A 22,190-nucleotide genomic window follows, 5' to 3' on the forward strand; every position below is an offset into this window, starting at 1 on the left:
CGCTCCATCAATAACCATTGCTTCGTCGATCCATTTTGATAAAATAGGGCTCATTCCAGTAATACGGTGTTGTTTTGGCCAATAAGGACCAAATTGTCCTCCAACAATTTGTTCCCATCCACTTCAGTAACCGTAACGGACACATCACTATCTACCCCTCCAGCTCAGCAATCTCCGTTAACGTTTCCAGCACCAATTTGACGGGAGGATATAATTGTCACGCGTTTTAAATGGTGAGGGATCGAAATGTATTTTCCAATTTTAAGGGACGAAAATGTCCTCGTTTAAAAAGGTCAGGGACCTATTTGTCTTTTACTCAAAAGTTTTTTATTATGAGAGAAGTCATTTTATTAACTTTTCTATAAGCATTAAAATAACTTTTTAGAAAGCTGCAATTTAGTTTTAAAAATTGTACCAAATATTAACATTATACATTTTCATAAGTTAAAAATTAAAAAAAGTAACTTATAAACCTACTCAAACGGACTCTAATATATACTTAAGTGTCTATGAAATATTAGCTAATACGAAATTAGCAGTTAAAATATAAAGAAAAAAGAAAGTATTAAAAAAAAAAGAGAAAAGGACAAATAGGTCCCTGACCTTTTGTCGTGCGGACATTTTTGTCCCTGACCATTGAAAAATACTTTTAAATCCTTGACCTTCACAAAATTTGGACGGATCAGTCCCTCCGTCTAAATGCCTCCATCAGGGACTGATCCGTCTAAATGCCTCCGTCAGGGACTGATCCGTCCAAGTTTTGTGAAGGTCAGGGACTTAAAAGTATTTTTTAATGGTCAGAGACGAAAATGTCCGCAGGACAAAAGGTCAGGAACCTATTTGTCATTTTCTCAAAAAAAAAAGACCAAATACAATACCTTAATTTTTTATGAATCTATCTTTATTATATTATTGTTAATTTATAAAATATCAATCAACACAAGATTAATCATAATAATAAATTCTTTAATCCCATAACCAATGGTTTTGAGTTTAAATGTTAAGAGAAGAAAATCTATTTATTCTAGAGAAAGGTCCAACAAAAGAAATCAACTTAAATACCACTATGTATACAAGTTCAAATAATATATTTAAGAGTTCTCTTTACATATTTTTTTTATTCATATGTATCTCCTGCTTGAGGTACAGTAGTGATTTTAAATTTTAAATTTTATTCCTTTTTTTGCACATCGATATTAAATTGTACATTAATTAATTATAGAGAATAAAAGGTTTACAATAAGATATTAAATTTATAACTAAAATTAGCTTTAAATTATTATTTGTTATAATTTAATTATAAGTTATACACCCTTCTTCTCATGACATATATAACTATTTTTAATTTTAATTATTATTTATTATTATAAGAAAAAAAAATCTTAATCCTAATGTGTATGTATTTTTGGTAAATATTTAACTTCTTTTTTTTTTATCATAAAAGAGATGTGTAACATAATATTAAAATATAAATATTTTTAAATATATATTTTATAAATATTTGATTTATTTTATTTATATATAATTTTTTTAGGATAATTCACACTAATAAACGGAATGGAATTTAAAATTATGTAGATATTCTAAATTAATTTTCGTTATATACCTCTCATTGAATATTTTATGTAAATTGCATTAATTAATTAGATTCGATTTAGCTATATTAGTAGTAAATTAAATCGACTAGATTTGATTTATTATACATATATTATAGATATGCATTTTTTTTTTACCAAAGATATGAGATTCGAATCCACAACCTCTTAATTGAGTATGGGGAGACTATGCCATTTGAGTTATTACTCATTGGTTAAAATTTGGAAAGATATGTGACTCGAACCCGCAACCTCTATGTCATTTGAGCTATAACTTATTGTCGATATGTAGATATTTTAGAACAGATGTATAACCAAAATTAATTAAAAAAAAATAATAAATCAATGATTGAATCCTCTCTCTTCAGCTATAAATACCCCCAATGGAGATTATAAACGGGTGTGATTACGACCGTGTTTGGCACAGAGAAACGATTAGCGATTAAGCATAAGCCATAAGGCCTTCTCTCTCTTTCCAGAGCAAAGGATCTCACTTTTTAAAATAACATAATCGTGTGCTCTCTGTCCCAAACCAAACAAACCGCGGCAACTCAGTTTCTCCGATCACCGACTCAACAATATTCAAACCCTTCGTTACTTCGATCGGCGAAGAAGAGAACCCAAACACCGGTGCTTTTTTTTATTTTGTGGGGCCCCGAATTGAATCTCGTCGGGGGAATAGCTTGAAGAAAAGGCGCACGGAATCTTAGGGTTTAGGAGCGCGGAACGAACGGTTTTCACTTCCCGAGCTTGGATTGATTTGGAAATGAACCGCTGATTGAGGAATTTGGAGGGAAATTCGCAAGGGGAGGAAAACCTAATTTTCCAACTTCATCTTTTTTCTTCCACTTCTGTTCTCTTCGTTTGCATGATTATCAGAGTGGAAGTGCGTCAGTGAAGTTAGGATTCGAGGGTTTTTGAGAGCTGTGATTGTATTTGATCGCGGGTGGAACATCCATCGGCGCAGAAAACTCGAAACATGAAGATAGTTATTTGGAATTTTGAGGTTTGAGCTGTGTAAGTGTTCGCTTTGATGAGGTGTTGGTTAATGCGTTGAATAGACATTGGTCGGTGAACACGACATGGACTACGATTCAGATAACCCATCGCAAGATGGGAGGGATGAAGGTGAGCTTGTTCAATGGAAAATTGCTAAAGTGCTATGAACATTTGAAAAGAGAATACTAATGAGAAAGAAGAAGCTGGAAAAGTTTATTAGCTGGCATAGTTGAATATATGGTGTAGCTTGGTGTTTTAGGCTGGGAATATAGTTCTTTATCTGATCTAGTTTGTTGTTTTAGACTGTTTTACCATCATGGTTATTTGCAGAGAAATGTGAACTAGAGTTCTTAATGGAGCCTTTTCTTTTCCTTTGTTTATTTATTTATTTTTTGATGTTCTAGTTTGTTACCTTACCATAGTTTGATGACTTGAATTTTAATTAATTCAAATTGATAGATGATGAAGAAGAATATGAGGAGTCTGGCAAGGATAGTGGTTTTTTAGCCCTCATGTTTGGAAATTTCGATAATTCCGGTGGTCTTGATGCTGATTACTTTGACGAGGTAATTTTATGCTGCTTTAGACATTCGTTGTAAACTTAAATACACATAAATTATGTTCAGATTGCAGGTCTGATGTTTGTTTCCTTTTTAATAGTTCCCTCCGTCCATTGTAATTATTAATCAACAGTTCATGTTTCCTGAAATTTATAAGCCATTGTAGTTTTTATGATTGATATGTGAGGTTCCTGAGAGAGATTCTTTTACTGGCCAGTTGCACTGTGTGGATGTCTAGGCTGAAAGAAACTATATGCACTTCATCTTCCTTTGAGGATTTAGTTAGTGTGCAAAGATTTTATCCTATGATAGTATGATACAATGGTTAAGCAGGAACACGTTATTTCTTTACGATCACACTTCATGAAATACTATGTTTAAATGCTAAATTTGTAGCTGAGTTCTGAATGTGAGATGACCTTAGTAATCAATAGTGGATAGCGGTTCATAGCAACGAGCCAAAATCTGCTATGAAAATATATAGTGTTGCAACATATAGCAGAAGGCATAGCAGTGTATATATGTATATACGAATGTAAAATATAACAATGAATAATATACATAAATCAAGCAAAATAGGATTAGAGACGTTCAAGATTTCTAGGAAATCTAATTCATCAAATGTATCACTAAATGAAATAGAACACACAATCATAGGTATAATATACTACACAACTGAAAGCAGAGAATGCAGATCACACAAGCAGAAAAGGCAAAGGCAGAAAATGTACATGAATAGGGGATAGGAAGAGAGATTACTCTTGGTGGCTGAATGGGTATACTTAAATTGAAAAAGTTATGGCTTTTTCAAAAATAGAAATTAATATCACAAGTATGTCCTATTTCTCTCTTTATTTTTATATAAAGAGAGGTTTCCACCACTATTTTCGTGTCTGGCTGCAATGCTGCGACAGAGAATAGTGGCTGCTGTGGTCGTGATGTGAAGTCTAAATGCTGTGCGATTCTCGTCGTCGGTTGTTGTTGTTGCTTTTGTTTTGTTTTGTTTTTTTTTTTAATGCTTTTAAATACTATGTCAGACCGCGAAACATCTGTTTGGTACTGGGTTTGCATATATTTGGTGCAACTTTTGGGAGAATTACTTTTAAAATAGCCAAGTTGAAATAATTACTTTAGTTTTAGGGAAATCACTTCTAAATAATTGAGTTGTTTGTTAAAAGTGAGAGTTTAAGAGACTGTTTTTGTATTGGTTGGATGGAGTAAGTATTCTTTTGAAGGATACAATATAATTTAAGACCAAGCAGATGAATGGCTGTTAATGTATAGGTAATGGAGGGTAGATTTGTGCATTTTGTGCTCACTTGCTTGCCTTCCATTTAGGTTGAGAGGAATGAAGGTCTGTTGTAACATGACATTTGATTTTGATAGAAAAGCTGTACTATACAATCATGCATGGATTATTTACTTTTAAATTCTCTGAAGTGTTGGAGCCTGATTAGCTGTATATGTTTTCTGTGTCTTAAAATTTTGGAGATACTAGGATGCCCTGTCCAACATAGATGTTTCTATACGAGGGAGAGAGATAAATTATATGATCCCATATGTAGCGATTTTAGAATGCTGACCGTATTTTGCTTATTGTATAATAAAATGTGTCTTTTTCTATAGCTTTGAGCTGCTTGTGTAAATCTTTTATTATGGTTTCAAGGGACTTTTATTGCTTATTCTCTTTTTGTCACCTTCTGAATTCATTTTTGCTTATGCATCTCGGTAAGAAACTGTGCTTGGTGCTAAATAAGAGAGAGTGTGTGTATTTTTTCTTTTTCTAGGATGCAAAGGAGCATATTCATGCATTGGCCGGAAAGTTGGATTCATCACTGACAGATATAGATGTAAGCAGTTATGAATTTCATTGTTTTGGCTCTATTCGATTTTATAGTGTTCAAAATGTTATGCTGATGTGATTAACAAGTGTCTAACGTTCAACTCTTCCTTCCATATTTAGTTGCTTCCACATCTTCATCTTGTTTGATGATGAAAATAATGGTGTCTTGCTTGCAGTTGTCAGGAAAATCACCACAAACACCACCTGATGTTGTTGAACAAGGTGAAGTTGTCTGCCAGGAAACTATATCATGCAGTTTTTGATATTCTGTTGGTATCATTTTTTTCCCTCATCCACTGAGAGCACTTCGCCTGTGTTTTATTTATGCTTAAGTACTTTCCAAAATGAAGTTTGCTTGGTGGAAATTTCAAAGAGAGAAGTAACTTCCATTTTCTTTCCACTGAAACAAAGTAGTTCCTTCTTACATCCAAAACCATGTGTCTCCTGGTGGTGGTGCTTCTCTACAGTAAATGGTTCATAAGAAAACTCATTTTTTATTTTGGAAAATAGAAGGTTTGTAATTGCGGCTAGTGCTACCCATTACTAAGGGCTAGGCCTTCATGTCAGCTGAAGGACTAAGAAAGCAAAATGTTATGAGCAATGACTTGTAATTTTTAACAAAAATGCACGAAACCATAGCTGTCCATTAGTGTTTACAGGAAGTGTTATAGAAGGGCAAAAATAAAAAAAAAGCAAAAAGCCTTCTATGTAGTGTAGCTTTCCAATCTCCAAACTTATCCAAGTGAAAAGGACCTCTAAAAAGATCATGAGTTTAACACTAAATAGAGGCCCTCAAATCATATCCGATAAAACTTGCATTTCTTTAAATCTTTCATTGTAGGCGTGGAATTGCACTCTTAACTAAATACTCTAAGCAGTGGTGTATGCTGCACAATGGCACCAAAATTTTGCCTCTTATTAGTAGAACTAGAAAAACCTAGTAAAGAGATACTGATCTAAGATAGTGGGGACCACAAACACTCACCCAAGGTACCGAAAAAGTCTTTCCTAAAATGTCAGCCACAGGGAAATGCAAAAATTGAGATTATCCTGATTCTAGTTTGCTCCACACATAACACACACATATAGGGAAATAGTTTTATGTTGTCCAAATCCTTGGTGGAGCGTATTTTCTTTTACACAGAGTTGCTGAATATTTGTATGACGATCTAGTTTTATGTTTTTCTGTTGGGAGGATTACCTGCTCTGCATATATCTTCATTCTTGTCAAAGTTTCATCCTAAATCCTATAAACCTAATGGAGATCATATACTTATATTCTGACAAAAAAAAGAGACACATCATCTCTTTCCCTGGGATTTCTGTGTTAATGGGCCAAATTTTATGCTACTTTTCAGACATCATCTGATATACTTTGTCATTTGTAGTTTGTCAACTAGGTTATACTTGTCTGTTTCTTAATCATAGATATGCTTTTCTTTGCTAAATTGTTAGAAGAGAATCTTATTATTAAACTTTAATAGCAAGTGTTAACAATTACAGTTAATTCTTCTGACATGCATGCTCTGTTTGAAGTCTTGCTTAGCTTGGGTTTCTAATGTCTAGTGAAGCTATCTGTTTAACTTACTAACTGGGATTCTTCTGATGTTTAGACTCTATTGAAAAGGCTGAAGATGCAGTTGATTATGAAGATATTGATGAGGAGTACGATGGCCCAGAGACTGAAGCTGCAAATGAAGAGGACTATTTACTACCAAAAAAGGAATTTTTCGCTGCTGAAGCCTCCCTGGAAGCTCTAGGGTCTAGAACTTCTGTCTTTGATGATGAAAATTATGATGAAGAATCTGACAAGGAACAAGATGGAGTTGATGATTCAAAAGCTGTCTCATTGGCTGGTAATATTTATTTACCTGACATGCATCACTGGTATTGCTGTTGTACTTTCTGTACAGTCGACTAAAGGTGTGGTTTTGTGCCAATTCAGTTTAAATTTGATATGTGAAGAAGTACTTCTAATTTATGTAAGAAAAATGTTTCTTTGTTTGAAAGTGCCTTGGTGAAGCAAGTCCATTTTACTGTTTATCAAAATGTAAAACAATGCCTAAATGTTGGCCAGGTCCTTATAAAAGTCTGTTGGTGTCACTTTAGTCCACCTATTCACTGGGTTGGTAGACTCCTCTTGATAATGCTTTCAAAACCATAAATGGTAGGGGAAGCAAATTGAAGTATTGTAGTTCACTTACGTCAGCTTTTCTCTTTCAGGGGAGCAGGAAAAGAGTGTTGTAGATGCATCTAAAGAAGACAAAGACAGTGCGCTTGAACGTGATGTACAAGTTGGGTTGCACCAGACTGAAGAATTGGCCATCAAGGTAAAGACACTTGAGGTTGGTTTCATTTTCGTCCTGCTTACTATATGTCTGCTTTCACCTCCTTTCTATCCGTCTAATGTTTATTAACTTGATTGATATTTAAATGATGTAATTTTCTGATGATTATGGGAATACACTGGTTTAAACGTGCGACAAGGTAGACCTTGAGTTCTATCATGATTGCTTTTAGTTTTAGTTTTAGAATGCTTGTAGACTCTTAATCGAGACTATGAACGAGTGTAACGTTTGAAACTTCAAAAAAAGATGATGGAGGACTTTGTTTATATTTTTTGGACCAGATAACTTTAGAAAAAGATGATGAAGGACTTTGTTTATATTTTTTGGACCAGATTAAAAGAGGGCTAATATTCTGTTTAATAAGGCATGTTAAGTAGCAGAACCATAGTTTTTGATTGCAGATGGCGGCTCATGGCGGTGAACCAAAAATCCGCCATAAAATAATGGCGGATGGCGTTGCGGAAAATGGCGGAAATGGCAGATTACCTTGAAAATGCATATATATGTACAAAAAAACATGCAGAAAAATTGCAAATATAATAAACTATAAAATCTAATCTATATAAACATTTTTCTAGTCATAAGACATCCAATTAATGCAGCAAATATAATAGGAAATTCAGCAAATAAACATAAGATATAGAACATAAAAACTAAAAGCTTAAAAGAAAGACCAAAGCCATTGTCTCATCATGTCTTTAAACTAAAGAATGATGAAATAAACCATCTAAATTCTAGCTCTCAACAACTTGGTCCACCCTTTGGAGCTGCAGGTTGTTTGCTTTTTCCATTTTGTTGTATTCTCCTAGTATTTGCCGTAGGCTTATTTCCCCCATTGCTTCAATTCTACTGGAACGGACAGCAGCTGCAGGATGAGCAGGAGCAATGCCAGCAGCATGACCAGCAGAGGCAGAGAGGCAGGAGCAGGGGTATTAGAATCAGGGGCTGGTCTGGAAGTTGACATAGTGAACTGAACTGAACGGAAAAAAATTGGAGGAAGAGAGGTTTATGAGGGAAGAGAGGAGACGATGAACTGAACGAACAACAAAGAAAAAAAAAGGGAATGTATGTAACTACGAAACAGAGAGAGGGAACTGTGGTGATGAGCGGCGGCAACCACCAGCGGCGACGGGTGGCTACCACCAGCGACGATGGGTGGCGAAGATCAACGCCGACGGCAGGCACAGAGAAGAGAGAACAAAGACGAGAGCCGTTTTTGATGTGAATAAGAGAGGAAGATAAGTTTTTGAATAACAGAGGCTAATTAGGGTTAAAGGTATCACTTAGGGTTTCCTAAATTACCCAATTACCCCCAATTTTTTTCAAAAAATCCGAAAACCACCGCCATTTCCGCCATTTCAATGGCGTTCCGCCATGGCGCCACCGCAATTGCGGCCGCCTTTTCACCCGCCGTGAAAACCACGTTGCGGTGGCCTCTGTATGGCGGCGAGGCCAAATTCCGCCACGCCATACCGCCATGGCGCCGCCATAACCGATATTTTAAAACACTGAGCAGAACGACCATGCTACTAAGGAAGCTGATTGATTTAATGACGGCTTTCAAATTCCTTTTACCCGCGGGTGAAACTCTTAACTAAAAATGGAAATCATATCTCTTACAATGACTCAACTCATGGCCATTTAACTTAAAGCATTCACAAAACGGAAATCAATTTACAAGTAATATTAAAATAAAGCTTCACTAGTCAAATTCGTTATTAAAGTTCTTACATTGTGTACAAGACATATGAAAAGAAATGGATTACTGTTATATTTAGACACCAGCAACCCAAAAAGTGTAGAAACAAATGGCATGAATATGTATTTCAACAAATATATACCTTTAGGTGTCAAAGAAACCTCTTTACATTCTCTTCTTTGCAATAAAATATTTTCTTTTTCTATCAATATCGAAGTATTTCAACAAATATATACTTTTGATTGAAAAATATGTTTCAAACAAATGCTTGTCCCTCATTCTTTTGTATGGCATCAGTCTCATTTGTAGGCTACCCCGTCTTGTGGGAAAAGGGTTCACTGTTTGTGGCTGAACCCCCTATGACCGAATGATATTGAGTACAAACCTTGGCAATGCCACTCTTCCTTTACAGTTATGTAAAATTCAAGCATAGATGGTTCTTTGTCTTGGGAAACATTGATCGGCCGAAAAGTCATTCATTTATCTATCCAAAAATTGAAACATCTAGGAGAGATAGCTATTAACTGGTATTAAAGCTTCTATGACAAAATGTGTTAGGGTTGGTCTTTGTTTCCCCTAACTTTTTATATTAGTCGGTACAGGTAGGTGGACTTGCTCACTTTCCATGCACAAACAGCCCTTATAAGTGGCATGTTAAGATATAGAGCCATTTGTTTGCTTCTGCCCCATATCTCTCCGGATTGTAAAAAGCCTTTGGAAATGTATAGGTTATGGAAGAGTCAGTCAGTTCCTCTGTGTGCACCTTGTTTGTGATTAAGTCTATAGGTGTACTCATACTAGTAAAAGTAGTAATTGTAGATATAGTTCAGGTGTACTACACTGGCAAAAGCTCAGTTCATGTTGAATAAACTAATAATAATTTTGTCTAACTTGATACATTTTTGTTGACAGGATTATAAAATTATCATGGTTGACTTTCTATTGACATGTTAATGTCTTAATTCATGAAACAAACAGGAAGGGCCTGAAGTTCTGAAAAGGTCTACGCCGTTGCCAGTTTTGTATGTGGAAGATGGGATGGAAATTTTACGCTTCTCTGAAATCTTTGGTATTCATGAACCTCTGAGGAAAGGAGAAAGGAGAGAGCATCGGCATTCTGTTACACACGGTACTTACCTAGATATAGGGGATATTTGTGTGGGTTTTGTTTGCAAATGTGAATCTATTGTGCTATTCTATGAGGAGTTTTATTGGAAAAGTGAAATAGTTTTAACACAATCGCTGTTTCATGTGGTTGTAATTTAGCAGTTGAGAGATTTTAATGGCAAAATGACGTGCTTTCTATACAATGTGTCTTTGTGGTTTCTGTACTAATTGGCTGCTTTTCTCTCCTGTTGTATTTCCAGATAGATACAAATCATTGGATTTATCTGATGATATTGTAGAAGAGGATGAAGAGGCATTCCTCAAGGGATTCTCTAGTCTTTCACTGACCAAACAGGCTTGTGTAGTCCATAATGATGCATCAGAAAGTAATGATGTTGATTTGGAATTTCCAAAATTTGGATTTCTTCATGGGGATGCCTCGACACCTACGAAAGATGATCGACAACAAAAGGACTCTTGTCTTAGTGCTGAACCAATGAAAGGCGATTTCACGAATGAGCTTCCATGGAAAGATACTTATGTCTTGTCAGCCAATTTTTATCCTCTTGATCAGCAAGATTGGGAAGATGAAATCATTTGGGGCAATTCTCCTGTTGTAAGTGACACTAATTTTGAGAGCTGTGAAATTTCGGGACCAGAGTTGGGAGCCTCTGGTGGTAGTGAAATAGAAATTGAAAGTGGGATACAGAATATACAGTTGGAGCCCCAGAAAATAATGGAGGAGAAAAAAAGTAATGTTTTCATGTGCAGCTCTCCTTTATCATTGGAACCATTTGGCTCAAGGGACTCTTCTGATGCTAAAACTGATTTATTATCTAAAAATCTATTTCATCCCCAGCTTTTGAGGTTAGAATCCAGATCAGAGATGGATGACACTGGTTATGCAGATGGAAGAGGGGAGTACACATCTGAAAAGCATAATGAGCTTGGCCATGTAAAGCGTTTTACCAAGGTGATGTCTCAAAATAGAGACCTGGCTGAGGGGTCTTGGTTAGACAATATTATATGGGAGTTCAATAAACCTTCTGTGAAACCAAAGCTTATCTTTGATCTTGAAGATGACCAAATGCACTTCGAAGTTTTGGATAACAAGAATAGTAGCCATCTTCACCTTCATGCAGGGGCTATGATTTTGACTCGTTCCCTAAAATCAAGCAGTGGGGATTCTGAGCTACCAGTACAGGGAGGTCAATATGGATGGCGATATGTTGCTAATGATAAACATTATTCAAACAGGAAAACTTCTCAGCAACTGAAGTCAAATTCTAAGAAACGCTCAGCGCATGGTGTCAAAATTTTCCACTCCCAACCTGCACTGAAGCTGCAGACAATGAAGTTGAAGTTGAGCAAGTAAGAATTTATAATTATTAATTATTGGTTTGTTGACTCTGCCTTCTTACTTTTGCATGGAAAGAAATCAAGTAAACAATAATAATATGCTGTTAAAGAATTATTTTTGGAGTGTGCTTTTGACCATTAAGTTAGTTTACAATGAAATTATGTCTGTGGCTCCTCTTTGGTGTTCTGCTCAAGTTGTTCCAACGGTGTTCCTATTTTTGATGTTTGGATTGACTGGACATACTTGCTGCATGCTTTCGTTGTATTCTTGTTCCTTGCATCTCAGTGTTTTTTTTGGAGTTATCTTATTGGCTACGGATCCAATAATCTTAAATATGGTTTTTCTAAAATCGACAAGTATTGCTGTGCATTCGTGATGATCTTCCTACTTAAAAAAAAATCTGATTATCATTATTATCTCTGAACATCTGTATTAACGTTCACTCATGTGTATCGTAAGAATTTGTTCATTGGTTGTGATATCTGACACTTTCCATGGTGCACCTGTAATTAGTCATCACTAATCTGTTAGACCTACGCATTCTATGATATATCTGTTGCCTCTCATAACATAGGCATTATGTATGTCAGTTATCAAGTTCTTGCATTTCCAGTTTGTTTTGAGTGGTACATACCAAATATGATTTTTTGTTTTATTTTATTGTATTTTTCTTCCTGCTATCTATTGTCTTCTACATTGCATATTTATGTATTTATAATCTTATTAATTTTCTTGCAGTAAAGATATTGCAAATTTTCACCGTCCCAAAGCATTATGGTATCCCCATGATAGTGAGGTTGTTGTCAGAGAACAGAGAAAACTGTCAACACAGGGACCCATGAAAATTATTATGAAGAGCTTGGGTGGCAAGGGGACAAAACTACATGTTGATGCTGAAGAAACTCTAGCTTCTGTTAAAGCAAAAGCTGCTAAAAAGCTAGGTTGTCATTTTTGTTTTTCTTTCCTCTGGCATTAATCTCTCTCTCTCTCTCTCTCTCTCTCTCTCTCTAACTTTAAAACATATAGTAAGATCATAGTTTGATTTGCAGTTTTGATTATTTTCTCTAATATTTTAATTTCCTTATGCTTTTGTTTTAGTCTCTTACTTTCATCTCTTGTTTGCACAACTTACTGGGGATTATTTTTGGGCGACAGATTTCAAGGGATCAGAAAACGTGAAAACATTTTATTTGGGGAGGGAGCTTGAGGATCAGAAATCACTTGCTGCACAGAACGTTCAACCAAATTCATTGTTACACCTTGTACGGACAAAGATTCACTTGTGGTCAAGGGCACAAAGGGTTCCTGGTGAGAATAAGTCACTGCGTCCTCCAGGGGCATTCAAGAAAAAGTCTGATCTGTCCGTGAAAGATGGCCATGTTTTTCTGATGGAGTAAGTGGCTTGAAACTATTTTGGTACTCTGTTTGTGCTTTAAATTGGAGTTATATTTATTATTTTGTTGCCATAGGAAAAGTTCGTCTTTAAGAGATGGAGAGTGACAATCTAAATTACTATTTTCTGAAATTCACTGCTATTTGCTGGTTTCTTTATTTGCTGATTGACAAGCGACCTTCTTATCATAAAACCTCCACTGGCTGTTAGCTTTATATATGTTTTGGTGCCTGATAACTGAACTTATGCAGCACCCATATTGAAGTATACATAATTATGCATAAACACTTCCCCATTTTGTCTAGTGATTTGTCTGTTGTCTTGTCAAGTTCCCCATGCATTTCTTGACGCATGCACCTAATATCATCCTTAACTTGGTTTGTGGCTGATGCAACTAAGCTCCCCCCTTTTCGACAAACTTCTTTCTTCAGTGGTGATAATCTGATTGCTTTGTTTTCGCAAAGGATGGGCATTGCAAAGACTACATTTGAAATCTCATTGTCTTGGTTTCCTTTGTACTGTGTTCATTGCCAGATAGGATTATCATTGCAGATACTGTGTTGGAAATCACATTAAATGTGTCCTCTATGTAGGTATTGTGAGGAAAGGCCTTTACTTTTGGGCAATGCTGGAATGGGTGCAAGGCTTTGTACGTACTATCAAAAGTGTTCTCCAGATGATCAATCTGGCTCTTTATTACGCAACACTGATAATAGCTTGGGGCACATTATATCTCTCGATCCAGCTGATAAATCTCCGTTCCTTGGGGACTTGAAACCTGGCTGCAGTCAGTCCTCACTGGAGACAAATATGTATAGAGCACCTATATTTCCTCATAAAGTTCCATTAACTGACTACCTGCTGGTACGCTCACCAAAGGGAAAGCTATCGCTAAGGCGCATTGATAAAATTAATGTTGTTGGACAGCAGGTGTGTACCATCGTTACATATTTTGTTTGTCAGTACTTAATAGTTGTCTTCATCAATGTTTATGAATGTTGCCTTAGTTCTAAGCTAAGGAATTTCTATACAAATCTTATATTGTTTGGCAAATCTCTATGGCAAAATGTTTCAAGCAGACATAAGGTGTCATGTATCTCGATTAATTTGCCTTTGTTGCATACTGCAATTGAGCTATTAAAATTGTATCTGGAAAATTTCCAATAGAATGAAAAAAGAAAATAAAGTTCATCATTGCGATGAGGATACAATGGTTTATTCAATCACTTTCTGCAGGAGCCTCTGATGGAGGTGTTATCACCTGGAAGTAAGAATCTTCAGACTTACATGATGAACAGGCTATTAGTACACATGTGCCGTGAATTCCAAGTGGCAGAGAAGGGGCACTTCCTCCCATGCGTCCGTATTGATGAGCTCCTGTCACAATTTCCTTACCTATCAGAAGCCTCTTTCCGTAAAAGGATTAAGGAATATGCCACTTTACAGGTATTGTTGCTCAGAATGGTTGTTATTGAAGTTATTTATTAAAGATGGTTGCTAAAAGAATTCCTACATTTCATTTTTGAATTGACTTTTTCAAGGTGCTTTTATATATTGTTATCATATTTTTCAGTACTGATTATGCTTCTCTTTATGCATCCTTGTTTCTTCATTGCTGCCAGAGGGGAACAAATGGACAGTCAATTTTGGTTAAAAAGCGAAATTTTCGCATGTGGTCTGAGGACGAATTAAGAAAAATGGTGACCCCAGAACTTGTAAGTTGTGTATTATGAGATTCAGTTTGTTTTGTGAGGAATTAAACACTACATTTCTGTTGAAATGCAATATGATAACACAGGAGATCATCTGTTGGTGATGATGTGATGGTCCATCAATGGCTTGTTTCATTGGGGTCTTGTTTCTTAGTGCACCATGGGTTGATGAAAAGCTGGGTTTTGATAAAGTATTAGAGTTATCATAGATTTGTGTGCTTGTGTGTTTGCTCTTTCTGCGTTGTACTGTTTTGATAACCTCGTTAGTTTCTTAGTTTACTGTCTGGATTGCAATAATTTTTAATTATAAATTCTTCATGCAACTTTGTTCTGCGCTCTCTCGCCATAATTTCTAATTTTATTTATTTGTTTTTGGTATGTGTGGGTTAGGGGAACTAGGGGTGGGTGCATGTTTTTTGAAAATTTTTTTGGCTGCTTGTCAATCTATGTCCTGAATCTTGTTTCTTGTGCCTAACTGCTCATTATTTTTAGATTAATATTATTCTTCTCATTCCTGTTTTAGGTTTGTGCTTATGAAAGCATGCAAGCTGGCCTCTACCGTCTAAAACATCTAGGCATAACCGAAACACACCCTACTAATATTTCGTCTGCAATGAGTCGGCTTCCCGATGAAGCGATTGCACTGGCTGCTGCATCACATATTGAAAGGGAACTGCAGATTACTCCTTGGAACTTGAGTAGCAACTTTGTTGCCTGTACAAGCCAGGTGATCTATGTTCAATTCGGTTTGGAGATGTTCTAGAATGATGTAATTGTTGGTTGTCTTTGTTAGATGTGCATATAATTTCTCCATGCAGTTGCCAATGTTCTTTCACAGTGGCATTTGTTATTTATTTTGTACAAGATTTGGAAACTCTGCAATGTGATATTGATTTTTTTACTCCAAATCTCATGGCAAGGCCCAAATACTGCAAAAATATATATACATATTTTTGCAAGCAGAGGGTGCGGGTGGGGGTGGGCGAGAACAAAAAGAATCAATCGGCATGGATTCATGAACCGACTATTATAGAATGATTGAATTGTTGCTTGTCTTTGTTTAGATGTGCATTTAATTTCTCCTTGCAAGAGTTGCCAATGTTCTTTTGCAGTGCCATTTGATTATGTATTTAATTTTATACAAGATTTTGAAGCTTTGTAATGTGATATTGGTTGTTCACCACAAATCTTGTGCCAAGGCCCAAATACAGAAAAAAAAAAACTAATTATTTTTATATGGCTATTTCTTCTATATTTCACATCCCTTAATTGAAAAAAGTTTTGCGACAGCAAGTCGTAAGCTTTATCCTTTCTGAGATGTTCCATTAATAATATCATGCCTTCACTTGAATGAATTTTGTTTTAATTTAGTCTGAAACATTCTACTCTGGCATTCACATAAGGCCAAGATATACTGCAATTCATGAACATAAACTGTTCTGTTATTATACTTGAATTTGTGTTCGGACAGCAAAGTATTGTTGCATTTATTAGCGCTTTAGTGATGGTTTACTTCTATTGCTGGAAATAAATGGCTATGCTGCTTTCATTTATTTATTGTTTTCGATTTTAGTATTTTAAAATAGGAATTAGCTGTTGGAAGGTGGGGATCATTAAGAATAATTATAAATAATATTGCTGTGCAATGTAATGAGAACTTTTCACTATCTGATGGTTTCGTATTTGTTAAGTTTTCTTATAAATCTGTAAATTTTTATCCTTATTTTTGGCAGGGTAAGGAAAATATTGAACGAATGGAAATCACTGGTGTCGGGGATCCATCTGGCCGTGGCTTGGGATTTAGCTATGCTCGGGCACCTCCAAAGGCACCAGTGTCTAGTGCAGTGGTGAAAAAGAAAGCTGCTGCTGGCCGGGGTGGTTCCACTGTTACTGGTACAGATGCTGATCTCCGTAGATTAAGCATGGAGGCTGCACGGGAGGTGGGTCTTTTTTAGATTAGTTATGAGGAAATCTGAGATAATTAGAGATTATCTCGTTGAATTGCTTCCATCATGAACTTGAGGAATATATATATTTGTTAGTTCTGCAAAGTGCTTAATTCATACTAAAAATGTGGTCCACTAAGCTAAAGGCAATTTTTATTTGAATAGGATAAGTATTCAGAAGGCACCTTCTTGGTCTCCTTTCTTGAGTTGTCTTTGCGTTGAGCTGTCTCCGTTTGACCTTAAGGTTGGGTTCTTAGATGTGGAATCAGCCGCTGATGCTTGCATCAGGTTAGGCTGCTCACATTGTAGCTTAGGTGCGGGCTTTCCCCGGACCCCATGTAATGCCGGATGCTTTGCATCATGATACCATTCATATTGAGACTTCCCCTGTCCATTCTATTTTTGTTTATTTTCATTTTGTGTGTGTGTGTGTGTGTGTGTGCAGCATCTAGACAAGTTTTTGTTTTGTTTTCATACATCTTTAAGTATTAGCTTCTTCAGGTGTTCTCTCTTTTTTTTTTTTTTTTTTTGGTGAAGGGAACAAATACATATCTCCAGTATTGGCTTCTCATCCTTTTGTCTTATTGGGTTTTGTTTACTAGTTTTGTGAAGGGATAGCATATTTCATCCATGTTGATTTCTATTTGTTATCTCAAGTATGCTCTTATAACAGGTGCTGCTTAAATTCAATGTTGCTGAGGAAGTCATTGCAAAACAAACAAGATGGCATCGCATTGCTATGATACGCAAACTTTCAAGTGAGCAGGCTGCATCTGGGGTTAAGGTCGATCCAACTACTATCAGCAAATATGCTCGTGGCCAGCGAATGTCTTTTCTTCAGTTACAGCAACAGACCAGAGAGAAGTGCCAAGAGATCTGGGATCGACAACTTCAGAGTCTTTCAGCTGTAAATGGTGATGAAAATGAGAGTGATTCAGAAGAGAACAGTGATCTAGATTCTTTTGCTGGTGATCTTGAAAATTTACTTGATGCTGAGGAGTTTGAAGAGGGAGAAGAGGGTACCAATGACTTGAAACGTGATAAGGGAGATGGTGTTAAGGGTCTCAAAATGAGAAGACACCCAACCTCAGCCCAAGCTAAGGAGGAAAAAGAAGATGAAGAGGCTGAGGCTGCCGAATTATGCAGGTTGCTTATGGATGGTACGATACACTATTTGTCATTGTAATGACTTGATCTTTTTCTTTCGTCTTTTTTGTGGTCAGCATGTATAATTATATATTATAAGACAAGAATTTGTATAAAAATATGAATCAATGTACTTCTGCTGTAAGTAACTATAAGTTGCGAGTTGAAATGACTGTTTTGAAACTGAACTCAAAATTGCTGTTTAATCCAGATGATGAAGCTGACAGGAAGAAAAAGAAGAAAGCTAGAGTTGTGGAAGAAGCTAGACTGGTACCAAAGCCGCCACCAAAATTCATCATCTATGACAGTACTGAACAAAATAAGCAAGTAACAAATACTTCACAACTAGATGGAACCATTCATTTGAAAGATGATGCAATTACAGATCTCAGGGAGGCAAGGCAACTTCCCTCTAGTCTTGTACTGTTGTCTGTTTTGTTTAGCACAACAATTTCAGAGTTTTGCGTGATGCTCAGATCATAAGTAAATGGTTACTATTCTGTCCATTATGCTTAATTGTTCTATTATTATGTTGTGGCAGGAGGAAACTTTTCCTGCTAAAAAAGCGAAGTCAGTGAAGGTCACAAAAGCAAAGAAGAATGAAATTGCACCTATTAGTCTACCTAATAAAAAACTCAAACTAAATATAGGAGAAGGAGCAATCAAGGTAATTGTAATTTATCACCGTCTTCTTCCCATATGCAATTCAGTTATAGTGGTTCATTCTAATTTTGAAAGCTATATAGTATATCACTCTGAAATTTCTGTGTATAATTGTGGTAGTTTATTAAGCGAGCAACGGAAACCTTTTATTTTCATTTATTATACTGATATTAATAATACTTAATCAGTAATAAATTATTATTTTAAACCCCAATTTTTTGGCAAATTAGGATTGTATAGATTGTTGAATCTGTTTCTCCAGATTGGTGTTTTTCTGTCGACAAGTATTCTTTGAGAAGTATTAATTGTCCTTATGGTTGTTATGCTACAATGACTTTAGGTTCAGTGAAACGTACACGTCTATGAAGTGGGATAAGTTAGGGGAACCAGTTGGGTTACTTATATAACTTTTGATTTCAAGTCTCAAGTTATGGTCTTTCTTCCATCGATCTCTGTTTCTCATGTGTTGCTAAAGTATCATATTTATTTCAGTCTACTATTATTTTCTTTGCTCTCCTCATCCCAAATAGAAAGTCATTCCTTACATGTTCCAGTAGCACACTTTTACATTTTTGGGACAATAAGTCAATTCTCTGGCAACTTACACATGACTTGAGTTAAACTCTGAATGTCAAATCCACAATTTAATTGTGGTAACTGCTTTTTTTTTGTCTGAATGAAGGGCTTAAACTGTTTTTAAGATGTCCGTTTCAGATAGTTCGGGCATTTTATCATTTATGACTAATGGCATAAGATGTATGGAATAATTTATTAGATGTATCATGTACCATATAGCAACATGTTTTTCAGATATGGTAAAAGCTTGAAGCTTTAGGGTTGATCTCTCTGTGTATGTATGTGAACTATGAGTAATGGATTATTGTTGGTTGTTTCAGTAGTCAGTACCATTGTTATAGTGTTTTTATTTTTAACTCCTGTTCATTTATATCTGGTGAACCAGGTATTTAAGGAGAAGAAACCATCCAGGGAAACTTTTGTTTGTGGAGCATGTGGCCAGGTGCGTGTATTTTGAGTTGTATTAATATAACCTAGTAACCTTTAGTTATTCCAGAAAATTAGTTTTTTATGTGTTGTAAGAGGTGTATTAATTTTTTATCTATCAACGAACATCTTCAATTCACTTTTCTAATGTTTATAAAAACAACTCAAATATGTTGTCTTTGTAAATATCTTAAATTTGTTTTTCGACCCTTGAAAATTATGATAATTTGATTATATTATTCAAAATGACTTGAATCAAATTATTATAATTGTTTAGGACTTTAAACAAACATACTACTTTGATGCAGGAGTTTTCAAGCAAATAAACGTAGGGAGTTGAACAAAATATTTTGGATATGTTTGGATGTAAAGCAATAAAGATAATTTGGGATTAGGGATTAAAATCTGAATTTACTATGTTTTGATGGGTAAAAATATATTTTGGCCTATACAAGTTTATTATATCAAGAAACTAAAGATATATTTATCTCTTATATTTTATATCTATAAGATTTCTTTGAGCAATTCTTCCAAATAATCAATAGTGCTGTAAGGGATGTTTTTCGTTTCATAGAAGATTTTGCATCCAATGGGTACAGTAGTAATTATTTTGTTGATGAACCAGCTTGGGCACATGAGGACCAACAAGAACTGTCCAAAATATGGTGAAGATCTAGAAGCACAGATTGAATCTACAGACATTGAAAAACCATCTGGAAAGTCTATCATTTTGGATCCCTCTAATCAGTCCCAGCAGAAAAGCCTCACGAAGAAGTTGGTGCCTAAAACTGCACCCAAAACCCCTTCAGTTGACAATTCCACAAAATTGAAGTTCATATGCATCTCCACTGAGAAGTCTTCTGATAAACCTGCTTTAGAAAACCTGCAGAGTTCTGAGAAGCCAGTCACATCTGATTCTGAAACTGTTAGGTCTGCTAAGGTTAATAGAATAATTTTTCCTAAAAAAGTGAAGCCAGATGATACACAGGCTGAATCTGTAAGACGTCCTATCGTTATTCGGCCTCCTACTGATTCTGCTAGAGGTCAGGTTGATTCTCCCAAGGTCCCAATTAAATTTCGGCCACCTACAGATATAGAGAGGGAGAGACATCATCAAAAGCTTGTTATTAAACCTGCAAAGGAGATTGTTGATGTGGACCTTGACAGTCCTTATGGAAACAAACGACTAGAACACAGAAAAACCAAGAGAATTGTTGAACTGGCCAATTTTGAGAAACAAAGAAAGCCAGAGCCCATGTATCCAACTGAAGGTTTGACAAAATGGCAAGCTAAAGAGAGGAGATGGTGGGAAGAGCAAGAGAAACGAAGAAACGAAGCGAGACTCAAAGAAGAAAGGGCTAGAAGACATCACAAAGAAGAAATTAGGATGTTCAGAGAGCAAGAGGAGAGGTTAGACGAGATAAAAAGATTCGAAGAAGATATTAGAAGAGAGAGGGAGGAGGAGGAACGGCAAAAGGCGAAGAAGAAAAAGAAGAAGAAAAAGCCCGAATTTACAGACGACTATTTAGATGACCACAGAGCTAGAAGATATGATAAGAGGATGCTAGACAGAGACAAGAGCACGAAGAGGAGATCCATCGAGTTAGGAAAACGTGGCGCAGACTTGATGCCGCCAACAAAACGGCGAAGAGGGGGAGGGGGAGAGGTACATTTCGTTCCTTAGTTGTTATTTCCTTTATCTTGTGGTGGTGCTTTTTTATCAAAGGATTTTTTTCCATGGCTGTGATGGTAGGTCTTACCATTTAGCTATTGTTTCACTTGGATTGAGTTGTATGTTTCAATTCAACTTTCCATTATAGGTTGGTTTAGCAAACATATTGGAGAGCATTGTGGAAGCCATTAAAGATAGGTATGATCTGTCATATCTTTTTCTGAAACCGGTTTCCAAGAAAGAGGCTCCTGATTACCTGGACATTATAGAGAGGCCTATGGATCTTGCTCGAATCCGGGAGAGGGTTCGGAATATGGAGTACAAGAGCAGAGAGGATTTCAGACACGATGTTTGGCAAATAACTTATAATGCTCACAAGTATAACGATGGGCGAAATCCTGGGATTCCACCCATCGCAGATATGCTTCTGGAATATTGTGATTATTTATTGAATGAGAATGATGATAACCTCACTGAAGCGGAAGCTGGTATTGAGAATAGAGATTTCTAATGTCATGTAAAATTCAGATCATGATTTGATTAGGTAGAGCAGTCTAAATTTTTTTTTAAATTAGTGTAAGTTCTTATTATAAAAAGAAATGAGTGTTTTCTGTACCAATCCCCCATAGTCTCATTAATTTTTCATCGTGTAACAGTGTAGATCAGGATGTTTCCATTTGAAAATTCTCTTAGAAGGCTAAACAAAGTCGAGCAGATAAGTAGGGTACTAGGGTTATAAATATATGTCATCAATCAAGAGGACTGTTATAGTGTTATAAAAGTTATTTACATGTTCATATTTTAAATGAAAACATCGGAGCTTTCAATAGTTCTTTCTGTTTTATAAGTCATTTCAAATAGATGCTTAGAATAGTTGCACGTAAGAACCTCGTCATCTTGAGCAGATAAAAGTAGACCACCCAATATATGTGTTCGAGCCATTGGCATTTCAAGGGCTTAAGTAAAAACAATTCCGATTTATTGTCGTTCGTGTAATCACTTTCAGTCTTTCACCACGTGTGATGCTGCCTTCAGATATTGAGTTTTGGTGCGCGTCAAAATTCCATGTTCCAACGAAAACTGTCGTATACTGCGAATTCCATATATATGCTGCTAGAGTCCAGAGGTTCATTCCTTCAAAATTC

At 35.9% G+C, this 22,190-nt stretch overlaps 1 protein-coding gene across 4 annotated transcripts; it reads left to right on the forward strand.

The window, feature by feature from the left end:
• The first annotated feature begins 1,993 nt into the window (after positions 1-1,993).
• HAF01 (HAC13 protein (HAC13)) lies at positions 1,994-21,874 on the forward strand. 4 transcript variants are annotated; one of them, XM_088489011.1, is made up of 21 exons: positions 1,994-2,723; positions 3,054-3,160; positions 4,942-5,004; positions 5,174-5,270; positions 6,611-6,853; positions 7,221-7,342; positions 10,023-10,173; positions 10,412-11,522; positions 12,250-12,452; positions 12,667-12,904; positions 13,498-13,834; positions 14,141-14,350; positions 14,527-14,619; positions 15,140-15,343; positions 16,350-16,556; positions 17,236-17,722; positions 17,920-18,104; positions 18,250-18,375; positions 19,333-19,389; positions 19,999-21,039; positions 21,194-21,874. In XM_088489011.1, exons 7-21 carry the CDS (start codon positions 10,083-10,085, stop codon positions 21,554-21,556), a joined length of 4,953 nt encoding a protein of 1,650 aa, XP_088345137.1. In that variant the 5' UTR covers positions 1,994-2,723; positions 3,054-3,160; positions 4,942-5,004; positions 5,174-5,270; positions 6,611-6,853; positions 7,221-7,342; positions 10,023-10,082; the 3' UTR covers positions 21,557-21,874. The 4 variants fall into 4 exon arrangements, with proteins under 4 accessions (XP_088345137.1, XP_088345138.1, XP_016201251.1 ...); XM_088489012.1 differs by having other exon boundaries at positions 7,221-7,327; XM_016345765.3 differs by having other exon boundaries at positions 5,174-5,219.
• Positions 21,875-22,190: the final 316 nt, after the last annotated feature.

This window comes from Arachis ipaensis, chromosome B5 (assembly GCF_059453495.1).
Source record: "Arachis ipaensis isolate K30076 ecotype BB chromosome B5, ASM5945349v1, whole genome shotgun sequence".
Classification (NCBI taxonomy): Eukaryota; Viridiplantae; Streptophyta; class Magnoliopsida; order Fabales; family Fabaceae; genus Arachis; species Arachis ipaensis.